This window comes from Typopeltis vanoorti, chromosome 9 (assembly GCF_054136105.1).
Source record: "Typopeltis vanoorti isolate ZY-2024b chromosome 9, IOZ_Tvanoo_1.0, whole genome shotgun sequence".
In the NCBI taxonomy this organism is placed as follows: Eukaryota; Metazoa; Arthropoda; class Arachnida; order Uropygi; family Thelyphonidae; genus Typopeltis; species Typopeltis vanoorti.
The window spans coordinates 77,174,652-77,190,338 of record NC_143557.1 but is presented as its reverse complement, the minus strand read 5'-3'; the positions used below and the strand labels follow the sequence as shown (position 1 = coordinate 77,190,338).

Sequence of the window (15,687 nt, the reverse complement as noted above, 5' to 3'; positions counted from 1 at the left end):
TGTGTGTTTTCTTCCCAAATCCCAAATTGTGTTAAATTTCATCCAACCAAGGCAGAGTTATTGAAGTATATAATTTCAAAACTTTTGTCACTTTGTTCCTCTGCAAATTGTCTCATTGAAACAAAAATTGTGATAGTGCAGGATTTTAAATAAATTTCAATAAAATCTGTCGAGTCAAATTTCTGAAATAGAGTACCTTCCATTTGGACACATGGAAAAAATAAATCCTTGTGTATTTTGGCAAATGACACTAGAAAAATGTTTCCCAATAGCAATCTCATAGTAGCACCACCATTCGTTTTCATGGTGATTGAGCTTAGAGCCATTTGGGACATGTGCATTGTGGGATATAATTTTCCCATTAATGTTTCAATTTGAAATAACTCTATAAAATTTCATAGCCATCCTAAATATCTATTTTTATTAAATTTCATCAATCCAGGGAAGAATTTAGTACCCAAGTTGGGATGAAATAAATCCAAACTGAATACGTATAGTCAGTTTAATGAAATAAATAGTTGCATCTCTTTCCTTTGTACACGTCTTTTACAAAATTTCTATAATTACTACTTTTAATAGACTCTGAAAAGTGGCAATATATTGCAGTTTGTTAATCCGTCTATGAAATGCAATAATTTCCTTGATGGTTTATACTTTGTTTGCTATGTAACTTTTTGGAAATGGAATTTGCTTCTATAGCAGTTGGATGATCAAAGAAAGACCATCATAGGTTTGACTGTGACTCACTAGAGAAACTCTTTCTTCAGCTAGTTCCAGTTATGGCATTTTAATCTGCATCCCAAATAACCTTGGCAAGCACAAAGAAGGTGTGCTTGCTAGGGTTATTTGATGTTTGGCACAGGCAAGCGGGATTTTTCCCATCTGGAAACTCGGGTAACTCTTTTCTGCAGTTGATCTCAAAAATCAACTGCAGAAGTCTTATTATTATAGACAATAATACAAATGTTAGGGTTTAAGGTCATGCAGTAACAGTTATCTGTCATAATTTCTCTTTGTTCATGGATTGTTTGATCTCACCATCAGACTGGCTGAAGGATGGAGACTAGCTGTCCACCTGTCTTCAGATAGTTAATTTAGGCTAAAAGAGATCCACTTACTTACTTTGGGAATAAAAGGCATTAGAAGATTTATTTATGTACTGTAGACATAATTTTGTTGGGTAATTTGCCACTACAAATGTTCCAACTGAAACCAAAATTGAAACAACTCTTCAAATTTTAATCGATATATTCTAAATACCAAATTTCATCCACATAGTCCAAAATAATCAGTTTGAATTATTTTGTGATAAAAATGGATTGACATCTAACTTTGGAACCAGAGTCACTTGCATTTCAGTAAAAAATCAATAAGTAAATGGGATCATTAAAATGTCAGCATTATTATTATTACACGACACCTCCAGGGAGTCCAAAGACTCATCGAGAGAGGGTACCTACTCTACAACTCTCCGTCTCCACCGCTTAATCCACCATCAACTACAACTAACTGCAACTACACCAACACCATCTACTGCCCACCACCACCACTAGTATTTCCACAGACAATCACAAACATCCATGCCCATGGCGGGATTCAAACCACAGCCTTTTTGGCTAGAGAGTAGATACGCTAACCACTTGTCCAACCATTATGCAAAACAAAAGTATGTTCACAGTACAGTTGCCACTGTACAGTGTGCAACCAAAAATTGATTAAAAGAGAGAGAGAGATAGCAAGAAGGAGCCAGAAATAAATTCAACTCCAGAGAGAAGTTTTATGTATTAACTTTTAATGTACTAATTGATACTCTTGAAGCAAAAATATGAAAAAAAGACATGGCATTTAAAGTAAACATTTGCATTTAACAGATCTGAATGCATCTTAAAAACAGTATTTGCAACATTCCTAAAATCTAGTGAAATTGCGTCCTGATGACCCAAATACTAATCTTTCTACAGACCTACAACAGTTTCATTGTTATGTAAGGGCAAAGTATACAGAAAAAAAGTTCTTACATTGATGTCTGACTGTAGCGTCAAAGATGGTATATAGTGTGTATCCTCCAAGTGTTGAGATTACTCTGTTCATTTTTAATGACACTAATTATCATCGATTGCTCTGCAGAACATTCTTTTTAACAATTAAAGAATGAAAAACTACTCGTAGAACAATACTGGGTGGCAGACAACTCGCTTGCTGTATGCTTTGTAGTACAGTGCTTTGATGACACAATCGGGGATTTCACTATTAGAAAATCAAGGAAGAGGTTATTTCAAATTACATATTCAATATACCGTATTCGCTAGCGTATAAGACTCACTTTTTTTCTTTGAAAATAGGTCTGAAAAACAGGGTGCATCTTATTTTCTCTGTTCTGAGTTGAGCGATTTTTTTCTTGCTTCCTTGTGGTGTGTGAGAGCATTCCAGTTCCAAGCTGGATGGATGGAGGAGGAATGAAGTTATGCATAGATAAAATTGGTCTAGTTGCCCTGGCAGACTGTTGAATGAAGCCTGCCCTGCTAGTACGGGATCAGTTTCATTCTCACAGAACAGAAGATGTTAAAAATAAACTCAAGGAATTGAAAACTCAGTTAGCTGTAATTCCAGGAGATCTAACTAGTCAGCTTCAACCTTTAGATGTCTGCATTAATAAACCATTTAAGGGATTTATGAAGGAGAACACTGGAACAGCTGATGTAGTCCTCATATTTTGAGGTTACTCCAGGTTACTCCATCAGGAAGAGGCCTAGCATTTCACACGTTTGTGAGTGGGTCAAAGCTTCATGGAATGCTGTGAAAACTGAGACAGTGGTTAAATCATTTAAGAAGTGTGGCATTAGTAATGCATTGGATGGTACAGAGGACAATTTGTTGTATGAGGATTCATATTCTGATTTAGAAGAGATTTTAAGTGTATCGTCATTTAGCTCTGGAGATGAATTTCTGGGTTTTGACGTAGAAGATTAAAAGGTGGGTACTCTTTCTTAGTTAGATTAGGTATTTGTTGAAAGTAGACCTACTTATTACTTTATATTTGAAATACTGTAAATTCATTATAATATTCAGCGATAAAGTTTTTTCCTAAAAAATGTGTACAAAAAAGGGGGTGCGTCTTATATGCCAGCAAATACGGTAATTATTTTTTTGTTATTTATAATAAAAATATTATTATTATTATTATTATTTGACACCTCCAGGGTGGCAAGGACTCATCGAGGGAGGGCACCTGCTCTTCAACTCTGTCACCACCGTTCAATCACCAACTGACCACAACTACACCAATGCCATCTGTCGACCACCACTGATATTTCCACAGACAATCGCAAACATCCATGCCCACGGCGGGATTCGAACCTGCAGCCTTTTGGCTGAAGAGCAGATATTCTATCCACTCAGCTAACCAGGCCGGCTATATACTTCTCGTCTAATATGTTGTTTTTAAATTTCACATTTTATAAGGTAGGGTAATTTGAGAGGCACCAAAATATTTTTAATGCTAGTGATACCACAATAAAAAATCAAATAAAAAAAAAAACAGTGGCTATTCACAGATTCACAGGTAGAATAGTAAACAACTTTAAGAAAATATTCTTCCAAGATCATCTTTATGCTCTGACAAAAATTGCTGGAGCTTTTGCCTTGCATGAAAATTGTTTTTTCTGAAATCTGATATTCTTACTTACTAATCAAGATGGCATCTTACTAGTATGGTAAAATGCCATCCTACTGTAATAGTGCAGATTTACTATGTGCAATTTTTTCATTAAAGAAATTCAATAAAGTCATAAAATTAACTGCTAGCTGCATCCACTCATTTTCTTTTCATGGAAAGAACTTTGTAATGTGACAAACATCTTGATACTAAATTTATTGAACACCAAATCTAGTGAGATTTGGTGTTCACACCACCTCTCACCTATTCATAGGATGTTGTTTGACCATTCCCTGTAAAACACTGAGTGATCTCACCTTCTACAAGAACTTTCATTTTACATACAATAATGGAAATATTTATAGTGTTTCTCAAAAGAACTTTTCATGCTGAAGGATGTTCAGTTCACTAAAACACCACATGTACTGTTTAGCATCAGAATGCATGTGGGCGATGCATCTCAAGATGTATATACACATATAGTAGCATGCATGTTGATATGTGGCAAGTGGATCTGTAACAAACCACAACTAGAATGCTCCTCTGTACATGCCAAAACAGTTTTGAAAGTTCTGATACCATTTAGCTGGATAATGAACCACAGGTTGAGGTTATGCATATGTTGATATATAGCCGATTCACTGACTTTCCATGTTGAACTCTTGTTAGCAGCATAGAGGAACCATGTGTGCAGGAACTACAGCATGTAGTAACTATATATACAATGTAAACTGGATGGTAGTCTTGAAAATATGAATATACTTTCCTTATCTAATCAAAATAGAACTGAGATTGAAAATTAATTACATTTGCATTTCTTTGTATTTGTGTTTATCATAAAATTTGGCAAGGGGGTAAACAGTGCTTAAAACAGTGTGCAACATTTTGTTTTATAATATAATATACAATTTATGCCTTTATTTATTCTCATTTATTTATTAAATTTATTAATTTATTTATAACAGATCAATGTTTGAAGATTGGATGCCAGGAATAGCTCAGCTTTTACAACCTATTCCATTTCCTGATGAGTAAGTACACATATTTCCAACAATTCTGCAGACAGAAATGTGTATGTTCCAAAAGATTGTTCTACTACATTAGTACAAAAGATTGTTCTAACAAATTAGTCCATCACTGCTGCTTATGTTATTTCCTCTTATTCAATTATCTATTACCATCCTAAAAATAAGCGCTTAGATATAATTAAACTATTGTGGTAGAGATTTATTATGGGGTCAAAACAGTGAATATGTATTCATAACTTATTTTAAAAGTATTACAACACCAAAAATTTTAACTTTCTGACATGATTGCTATGGTATTGAGAGGGTTTTTGCTCTGTTTCTCTCTCTCTGCATCGTCTCTTATGAGGACAAACATTTTTAAACAATTGCCTGGCCATTGAAACCTAATTTAAGCACTAAGGAAAGGCAAATACGAGCTCCTGGACAGAACTGTGTCTTTCAAGGGTCAAACTAAAGCAATTCGGATTCCAAAGCTTATATTTTCATAAGCTCTCTGATAAATTTTGAAACTTTTTTAAAGTTTCTATATTTGACTATAAAATATGAATGGATGCATAATATCCTCCATTGTTAAATCTTCGTCAGTGATGGTTCTAATGGGCAATTAAGTATGACATTCCAAGTATCTTTAGATTTAGTAACCATAATTCTAGCATAAGGTGGTCAGTCCTATACCTATATGTATTCTTTGTATGCAAATTGATGTATTCATGAATTTATTCTCATGGTCAATTTGCTTGATTGCAGGATGAAAAACTGAATTTCTTGGAGGAAAAACTCCTCCCACCTCAGTATGAGACCATCTCACTCACTTCAGTTGAAAAGCCCTGATAAAACTTTTTCTCATCCTAGATGGGATTGAAATGCAGGTCTTTCCAACCAAAGCACTTTGTCTATAGTGACTTAGCTATAGACTTTAGTTTTGTCTTGTTTATGCCAAATTGAAGCCTTTTAGCTCTATACTTCAGTAATTATAATTTTAACTTTAGCTTCAAAATAAAACTAAATCAATCCAAAATTTAGTAAAACTTTAAGAAATGTAAAAATGGGGAAGTACCAGTACAGTTATTGTCCAAAACATATTTCATGTAATGAATTGGACACTAGTGGACTGATAAGGTGTTTATAATGTATATTTAGAACATGAATCACATTTTTAAACAAGAGCTGAGGAAAATAAGGAACCTTCAAGTAACTTAAAAGAATTAAGGCTGATCAGTCAACTTTTGTAAAACAAGAAACTTAAGTGAGATTGGCCACCAAAGATGGAATCTCAATTTGAACAATTGTCATTAGTGCTCTTATATGCAAATAAATTTCAAAGTAGAATTATGTATTACTGAAAAAAACCGTCAGATATCTTGATTTTGGACATCTATAAACATAAAAAGAAGAGAAAATATCAAAAATTAGACTAAAAATTATATTTATGTTTAGATCAGTCGCTGAATGTTTTAATTCTGTGCTTCATGAAATGCATAATGCATTTAAATTACACCTGATTGCATTAAAATTGTTCTGATTTATAGCAACCAAGTTTATTATTATCCTAATCATGACAGACAGTTTAATTATAATATGAAAAATTTGAGTATATTATGTTGATGCTTCAGAAGCTCTGTTTTCTATCATCTTCCTGTTTTTCCCTCTCTGCTTTGCAAATGACAAACCAACCTATCATGGCACAAGAAATCGATAACTCTGTTATAACCAATAGTAACTCTTGTACAATGCACGGCTAATGCATGTTCGCTAAGTTCAAAATTGAAGTTCTTAGAGATTATAAGTCTGAATAGGTAATTTGATATCCTTTTGTATCATTGTCATTAGCAGAGGGATGTTACTGCTATCATCCTGCATGATGACAGCTCCCGCTTCCTCTTAACAGAGGCTTATAGAGGCAAAATGTGAAGACAAGAAATCTTCCAGTTATAGAGTATCCCTGTAAAGCAGGCTTTTAAGCATGTCTTTATTGCTTTGCTGAACTGCTGTGCAAAAGGATTTCACCATCTATAGTTCTTATGATTTCATGAAGTAAACTACAGATCAGCCATGAAGTGCAATATAGAACATCCATCAACATTACATATGGCTGTTCTAGTTTTGAACCATAAGGTTAGAAGTTATACAGGAAAATTCTCTTTTTTTACTCTCCCTCTTGATTGTAGGTTGCTTAATATATCTTTCATTCTAATCAAGAGTTTAGCAACCCTTTGTTAAGAAGAATTACATAGGAGAGGACAGCTACAGTATTGTGAATTGTGGTTCATGACTTCATTGCAAATTCTGTTATACTAAGAAGAAATTAAACAAGATTTACAGAATTTGCAATGAAGTCATGAACCACAGAGTGCTGCCACTTCATGACCACTATATCACATGTACTCATCTACATCATGAGTGAATCACCAGATTCTCTGAATAAGCATTGTTAACCTCCTGATTCAGTCTATTACACAACAAAAGCCAGACTTCATTTCCCTAAGAGTGCACATAACAAGTCACCTTCAACATAAATTAGACATTAGTGCTACTTCTGTTTCCTATTTATCTTCTGTATTTCCTGATAAATGAGAATGTTGCTTATGTACATGCTTCTTTTGCATCTCAGTTGGCCAACCAGAATTAATGCCATAAGTTGATTTGCTGTTATTTGAATGCTCAATAGTGAGTGTATGAGTAATACAATTAACTAATAATAAACTACTGTAATGTCTATGCCATTGTATGTATTTATATGTTTAAGTGCATGCCAAATCATACCATCTTGTCTTGCTTCTGTAATAAGCTGAGTTACATCATGATTTTTATAATAGTCTTGGCCATAAAATGTTAGTATCTGTCTTCTATTATTACTCATGATATTATTCTGTTAATAATATCATGAGTGAGTCAAAGTTTAAGGCTTTTTCTTCAAATTTTCTTTTTGTTTGAAGAACAAGCTTTAAACTCAGCCCCACAAAAACCCACTGTCTGGCTACTCTACATGGATGATGGGTTCTCTATTTGGAGAACTCCACTACTTACTAACACACTTAAACAATCAACACCCCAGAATCCAGTTCACCTTGAAAAAAGAAAACAACAACAGTCTTCCCTTTCTAGACACTCTAATTATGTGCCAGCCTGATTGATCCCTGGCTTTCTCTGTTTACAGAAAACCTACACATACAGGTACATACATATTCACCAGCAATCACTGCTCCCAACAATAAGGGATTATAAAAACCGTATATAACAGGTCAAAATTAATCAGTTCAGATTACAGTGCCCAGACTGACATAACTACTGACATAATCATATTCTTAACACCTAGCCAATGGCTTCAACTCCAAAAAAATCCAAAAATATTAAACCAATTACCTTCCCCCCCCCCCCCTGCATAACAGAGATTACTCTAAATCTATCACCATTCCTTATGTCTGGGGTACTTCTGAAAAGCTAACAAAAATCCTAAAAAATATGACCAGACAACTTGTTACAAACCATATAAAAAAAAATTGGCATCTCTTATCCACTTCACCAAAAACCATCCACTTCCCCCAGCCCTACCTGGAGTATACCAGATCCCTTGCAGCTGCAAACTGTCCTACTACGGCCAAATAGGCAGGACAGCTAATATCAGGATATCCAAACACAAAGACTACATCCGGTTTCGCCAATACAGCCATTCAGGACTTGCGGACCATGCACTAAATACCCACCACAGAATATGCTGGAAGAAAGCCACTTTACTACACCCTAGGAAATATAAATATGAAAGATTGTTCCTGGAATCAGCCTCAGCTCTAAAAAAAACTTCCCAAACTTCAACAAATTTGGGTGCATGAGACTGCCCCAAATTTGGGAAGCTTGCATCCTTAGATCATCAGCCCAACAACCAAGACAACCCAATTTAGCTCGCTAGGGGCAGTGTATGTGACTCTAGGACCAATGCCAGTTGCCTTCTCCAGCCTCATTTGCTCATTGTGAGTGTCTGTGTGCACGTCATAGTTTTGTTCCCAGAAGATGGCAATGTAACATTGCCGAAATATTGGAAAGTATCGATTAAAATTTTTTTAATTAATATTTTAGTATACGTTGACATTTCCTGAAAAATTTAAAGTCATATGTTAATTCTGTTGTATGTTTTCCTTGGATTGATACATATAATATATCATCTTGAATGACTGGGTAGATGTGTCTACTCTCCATTTCCAACAGGTGGTGGGTTTGAATCCCACTCTGGGAATCAGTAGTTTCCTGTGATTGTCTTTAGGTGGCAAATAAATTTCATTGCTCACTCTGAGACCACCACTTGATTTATTAGAGCCTCGAGATGGCTTGAAAAAGTTTCAATGTTAGTCTCCAGGACAGGATTCCCAGATTATCTAGCTCTTAATCCACTTATAATATCTATGTATTATAGATTTACAATCTTTTGTAGGTGAAATTCATATAAAAATATATAAGCCATTTTTGATATCCTTGTTTCTTTTATTTCATTCCTGGAGGGGGGGGGTACTATAGCTCATCAGTATTAGTACATGGATGTGTGAAAGACTAGATAATGGTTAGATGATTTATTCATTAATTTCTGTTGTTTTTAATGTTGTTAGTTATTATGATGTTAAAAATATTTGAATTTTCCTTGGCAGATCTAAAAAATTTCATTTCCATCACTTGCATGTTTTTTTTTTTTTTTTTTTTTTTTCCCCCCTTTGGTCATTATTCCCATCCATAAAAGTGTAAGATCTGCTATAGTCTTGTAAAACTTGAAATTTCATCTGTGGTTTTTTTCTTCTTTCTGTATTTATATAGTTTATTGTTCATATCATTAACAGAATTGTAACTTATGAAATTATTTGTTGTGCAAACTTTGCATGGGTTTGGCATCGCATTAAAAAAATTATCGATTGATTCAGTTTTTGTTATATTTATTTACAGCAAGTGGTTTTCTATAAATTATTTTTTTTATTCATATTTCAGATTGTATACCTTATATACTTTATAACAGTTAGCATACAGATCCCTTCAAGTTATTTTCTGTATTCTCTATAATCAGCTGGTTGTCTACAAATAAAGCATGTGTGTGTGTATTTTGTCTTAGGCTAAATACATCTTGCATTCTTATTTCATTTATCTCTGAGGATGTCATCAATATGCTATAATATTAAAAAAAATCTGTATGATAGATTTTACCATCTGTCATTGTACAATATGAATGAAGCATACATGCTCACAAAGGATTGTCTTTTTTAACATTTGTTAGTAGTAGTAGTAGTATACTGACCTCTATGTGATGATGTATCGCATCCTACTGCTGTAGTTTTCTCGGTAAAGTTGCAACTAATTTTAATTTCATATCTTATTTGCTTTCCCTGTTCCATTTATTCAACATCTTGTAAAGCTTGATTATTTGATTACATATTGAGATTAAGGCCTATTATGGTGCAAAATTTAATGATCACTTGTTAGAATATTTTATATATGTATTATCTGTATATACTGTAATAGGAATTAAATAATAATGATATTATAACTTTAAATTTATTATTTACAGCGCATTGGCTCATGGAAAATTCACTTCGTAAGTAAAATTTCCTTGGTTTCATATATATATATATATATATATATATATATGCATATATATATATATGCATTAACAAGTAATTATTGCATGAGGAAAATATTTCTTTTCTTTTGTTTCTGATGTTGATTAATATTTCACATGCTTGGGAAGGGGGGGGGTATAATAATTTATTCATCTTACTTAGGATTTTAGTAAGCTAAAGATTAACAGTATAATGGCTGATGGAAGGGGGGAAAAATCTGAAATGTGTGCATTCCTGATGCAAGCCAGTGAATGTTATTAATTAATTAATAGGATTATCAAGTTGGGATTCTCATTACTTGTAAAGTACTTTGAAGTAATTATTGTTACAATAATCTCCATGGAGTCAAACTCATCATGGGAGGCCCATTGCAACATGTCTGCCAACTCCATGGAGGGTGCAATAATAATATTGAACCTTGAAATCAACCCAACCACTCTCTATATAAAAAATCTACTCCTTACACCCTTCTTCACATCTTTACATAACTTATCATTCTTCCCATCTTACCTTCCACTCTTTTTATAATTTCTTCTATAGTAATCTGGTAAAATCCCTTAACTAACTTGAAGGTCTGTCACTCTTTTCCTCCTGTCCATCAAACTTTGCAATATATACTCCCTCAACTGCTCTGTAACCATCAATCCAAATTCTCTATATCATTTGGTTCATATTAAAATATCATGGAATTTAATCAACAAGATTCTTTATAACAATCCCCCCACAACAACAATAATCTACCATCACTCACTACACATCATCCATAGTTATTCCTTATGCAGTTACAATGTCGAAAAAGATCGCAAAAATTTTTAAGCCTTTCAACATCAGAGTTGCATTCAAACTGATCAAAACTCTGTCACGTTTTAAGATCACCAAAAGACAATTCTTTTTTCAAATACGCTGGAGTGTATAACATCCCATGTGCTTGTGGTCTAAACTATATAGGACAGATGTCAAGAAGCCTCGAAATCCAAAAAAAAAAAAAAAAAAAGGACATATAGGTGTTAATAACAACAGAATAGACAATTCAGGTCTAGCTCATCATTTCGTGATTACAAACTATGCCATTGATTGGGACAGCAGCTCCATGCCTTATATAGAAGAAGACTTCTGTTGTAGAAATTTCAAGGAAGCCGTAGTAGTCCTCCATTCTGGAGAAAATCTATCATTCTCTGGTTTATGTTAAGATACCAGAGAATGATAATAGCTGACATATGGAAAACCTTAATAAGATCGCTCAGTCTGTCAGAGTTTAATTTCACTCAAAACTACAGAGCATGCTCTCGCAACAGTGACTAACACAACATGTTCCATACATGTAATGTTAGGCATTCTGTTTTAGTTTTTAATTTATACAATAGTGTTACTCCATTTTCTCTGTACTAGCACTTTGAGTTTTCTCTTACTATTATAAGCCCTGAAGAAGCTGAACAGCCCCGTTGGTGAAACTTATTGGCATTAGATGTTTATAAATCAATGGCCAATTAAAGATCAATATATATTTCATTTTAATTATATGTTTGAATGACCAAATATAATCTCAACAACCCAAACCTTACATATTTCTGATTTCAATTTTTTTTACCATTCTTTGAAGCTAGGGAGGTCCAATGTGGAGGGAACCCCATATTCATGCAGAATTGCACCATCACTCTAGTCAAAACTTGGGCCATTAATGACCTTATTCTTCAGGATCTCCTTGGAGTCATAAGACTCATTGTGGAGAAAGTCCACCTTAGACAACAAGAAGTCTATCATATTGCTCCTTAAACCCTTTCATTGTGCACATTGACACCTTTCAGACAATTTATTCTCTGAACCAACCACCCTCCATGAAGTAACGCCACCTTCTCATTACCACTTCCTTTTGCAACTTCCAGGGATGGCCTCTTGTCCTTGTTCCTTCCCCTTTTTCTACTGTATGAAAAATCTCTCCAGCGTCAATCCTGTAATTACCTCTCAACAGTTTAAATGTCTTAATCATGGCAACACTTCGTCTTCCATCCACCAAACTCTGCAGTTGGCATGCTCTGTCTATCCTCATAATGGACATTGTATAGCCAATTGTACTCCTGATATCATTTTTGTTATCTGCCTCTGTACTGTTTCCAAAGTTACTTCATCTCTTTTCAAATCCTGGTAACCAGATTTGAGCTTGATAATCAAGGTGTGGTCCTATCGAGGATTTATATAATGGAATTACCACTCTTGTCTCTGCTAGATAGTCCTTAGTATTGCAGAAGTCCTCTGAGTTATCTTCATGACTTTCACAATATGTCCCCTAAACTTCAAATTTTTATTGACTATCAACCCAAGATCCCATGACTCCTCCATTTTCTCTAGAATGGTTCCACCAATAGCCTATGAAAACCCCCTCCCTCCATTGGTGGATTCTAAATTTCAAAGCCTTAAATTTAATTACATTGAACTGACATCCCTATTCATTTGCCAATATGTCCGGCTTATTGAAGTCCTCTTAGAGAATCTCCATGTGGACACTGTTAATAATAACCCTTCCAGGGTATCTCCCAACAACTAAACTAAATATCTTTCTTCAATCCAATGATATCATCATTGACATAAAGGTTAAACAGCAAAGATCTCAACACTGAGCTCTGTGGAACCACACTTCTGATCTTCCTTTTCTTTGATCCCACTCACCTGCACACAGTTGTCTGCTATCTATCAGACAGTCAATCTATTCACTAACCTTATTTCTTGGATAGAAACAGCTCATCGATGCACATCATGATCATAGAAGAATAGCAAGGATTATGAAACATGACAGGAGGGCTACAACCAGTCAAATCAGTACAACAGTGATGGTGGTGCAGTTCATTGCATGCTGTCACAGATGGGACACAGAAGCAAACAACCATCTCAGGTCCCAGTGCTGTCAACTAAGGCAGATGCAGCTTCATTGGGTATGATCACCAACACTGGACAGCTGATGACTGAAAAAATGTCACCTGGTCTGACAAGTTTTGGTTTGTACTGTATCATGCTGATGGCAGAACCAGAATATGGAAGTAGCAACATGAGTCCATGGACCCTTCCTGCCAACATATAACAACAGCAAAGGCTGGTGGGAGTTGATGTGGAGAATATTTTCTTGGTACACATTTCGTCCCCTTATACCAGTTGAACACTGCCTAAATGCTACAGCCTATTTTAACATTATTGCTAATCATGTTCACTCGTTGGCTGCAGTGTACCCATTGTCAAATGGGAACTTCTAGCAAGACAATGTGCCATGCCACAAAGCATTTATTGTGTTGAAGTGGTTTTGAGGAACATGACAGAGTTTCCAATAGAGCATCTCTGGGATGAGGTGGAACAAGCAGTTCATAGCAGCAATCTGATCTGCAAAAATTGGACACCACTGTGACAGCAAGGACAAACATCCCAGAGGAATGTTTTAGACACCTAGTTGAATCAACACCAGAGAGAGAGAATACAGGCAGTTCTTAAGGCAAAAGGGAATCCCACCCACTATTAAATGCTGTTCCTAATCAAGTGGCCACTGACTGACTGACTACCCCCCCCCCCTTCCTCCCCATCTTTTCCATGTTATACAGTAATCTCTCGAGTATATTCAATCATACCGAGAAATCCTTTGCTGGTCATTTAACTGTACAGTTACAGAGCATTGTATTTTTGATTTTAGCATACATGGTTCTGAACATAATAACCAAAATGTGTGTGTGTGTACATGTCCCCCTCCCAACACACATGCACACACACACACACACACACACATGGCTTGAGTATATGTGGATTGACAATAACATTATTGTTGAAAATTTGCAGTTTATGTATTAATTATTGAAAAAGGTTTTCCAATACAGCAGTTGATTTTTTTTATTATTATCCTTTTTTCAGAAGTTTTAAACCTGTGATCCATAATATCTGCACAGATTATCGTTGTGATGTTCACTTAATGGTGCTAGGAATCAGGGATGAAAAGGAAGGATGGTTTCATCTTTACTGTCCAGGAGGAGTTGCATGTGATGATGAAGGTGATCTCTGGAGCTTAATTGTGAGTTCCATTAAAATATTGATATTTTTAGTTTTTTGGATGAATTTTTAAAAATATAGGGTAGGTTACCTGTTCTGAGGCTAGTGACATTATGCTCTGTCAACACTAGTAATGAGGATTTAGATGATGATGATGAATTAGATTTAGATACCTTTTGGAGTTTCCTTTATACTATTAGACATTTGCCACCTAATAATGGTTGTTGAAAGTAGATTTATTATTTTTCTGATTATGTAATCTTGCATAGGATACGCTCTTTGCTTTAATTTTTCTCAGTTATTATTATTATCAACAGACCTCCATGGAGTCAGGAAACTCATCGTGGGAGGTCCCACTCTCACATGCACAGCTCATCGTATCTTGACTTAAATGCATTCAATATCTATACCACATTTAGGCAATACATTCCAATAACCCACCACTTTCCATTCAAAAAATCTACTTCTCCTCCACACTGACACCTGCCTTATACAGCTTCCAGGAATGCCTCTCATTCTCATCTCCAGATATTCTATGAAAAATCTCATCCACATTTTTATTTTTTTTGGATGATTTTTTAAACTATAGGGTAGGTTGCCTATTCTGAGGCTAGTGACATTATGCTCTGCCAGCACTAGTAATGTGGATGATGAATCTGGTAATTACCCCTTACCAACTTATATATCTTGATCATGTCTCCCCTCTTCCTTCTATCCACTAGGCTCCGTAATTTGCATTCTCTCTCAGTCTGTCCTCATATTCTACATTCAGAGACCAGAAACTGACTTAGTCAATCATCTCTGAACTCTCTCCAACAATTCATCATCCTGAAATGAATTGTTGGAGACAATTCATCATCAATGTACTGTACAAGGCGATCAAAGCCTTGTACAGTGGAACCATAACATACATCATTTAAAGATACCAAGAAATTATATACTTGGTTTAATCCTTTATCCAAGTGTAAGCAAACAAAGTTTGCGCCTGAAAAATACTCCTCTGAGTCTGGCTCCCACTGAAGAGACTTCAATAAAGGTCGAAACCAGTCTGGGTAGTGACCCTTCCCATAATGCATAGCATTATACATGTCTGCAAGGAGATGTGCTTCACATCACTTGCCTTAGTATCCCATAATGCAAAGCACATCTCCTTACAGACATGTATAATGCTATGCATTATGGGAAGGGTCACTACCCAGACTGGTTTCGACCTTTATTGAAGTCTCTTCAGTGGGAGCCAGACTCAGAGGTGATACTAAGGTTGAAGTAATGCAGAAGTTCATATTTTCATATATGAGTTGCCAAAAGGTGGCACCTTTTGGCAACTCGTATATGAAACCTCCATTCATGCCATATTGCTTCAAAACCACTGTCAGTATTTGCTCCTTGC

At 35.1% G+C, this 15,687-nt stretch overlaps 1 protein-coding gene across 1 annotated transcript in view; it reads left to right on the top strand.

The window, feature by feature from the left end:
• LOC150103169 (C-Maf-inducing protein-like) overlaps window positions 1–15,687 on the top strand; it is a 333,561-nt gene that overhangs the window by 269,246 nt on the left and 48,628 nt on the right. Inside the window, exons 11-13 of the mRNA XM_090397523.1 lie at window positions 4,621–4,686; window positions 10,226–10,252; window positions 14,163–14,319. Of these exons, the coding sequence (XP_090253649.1) occupies window positions 4,621–4,686; window positions 10,226–10,252; window positions 14,163–14,319 (250 nt within the window). The remainder of the gene's footprint in view (window positions 1–4,620; window positions 4,687–10,225; window positions 10,253–14,162; window positions 14,320–15,687) is intronic.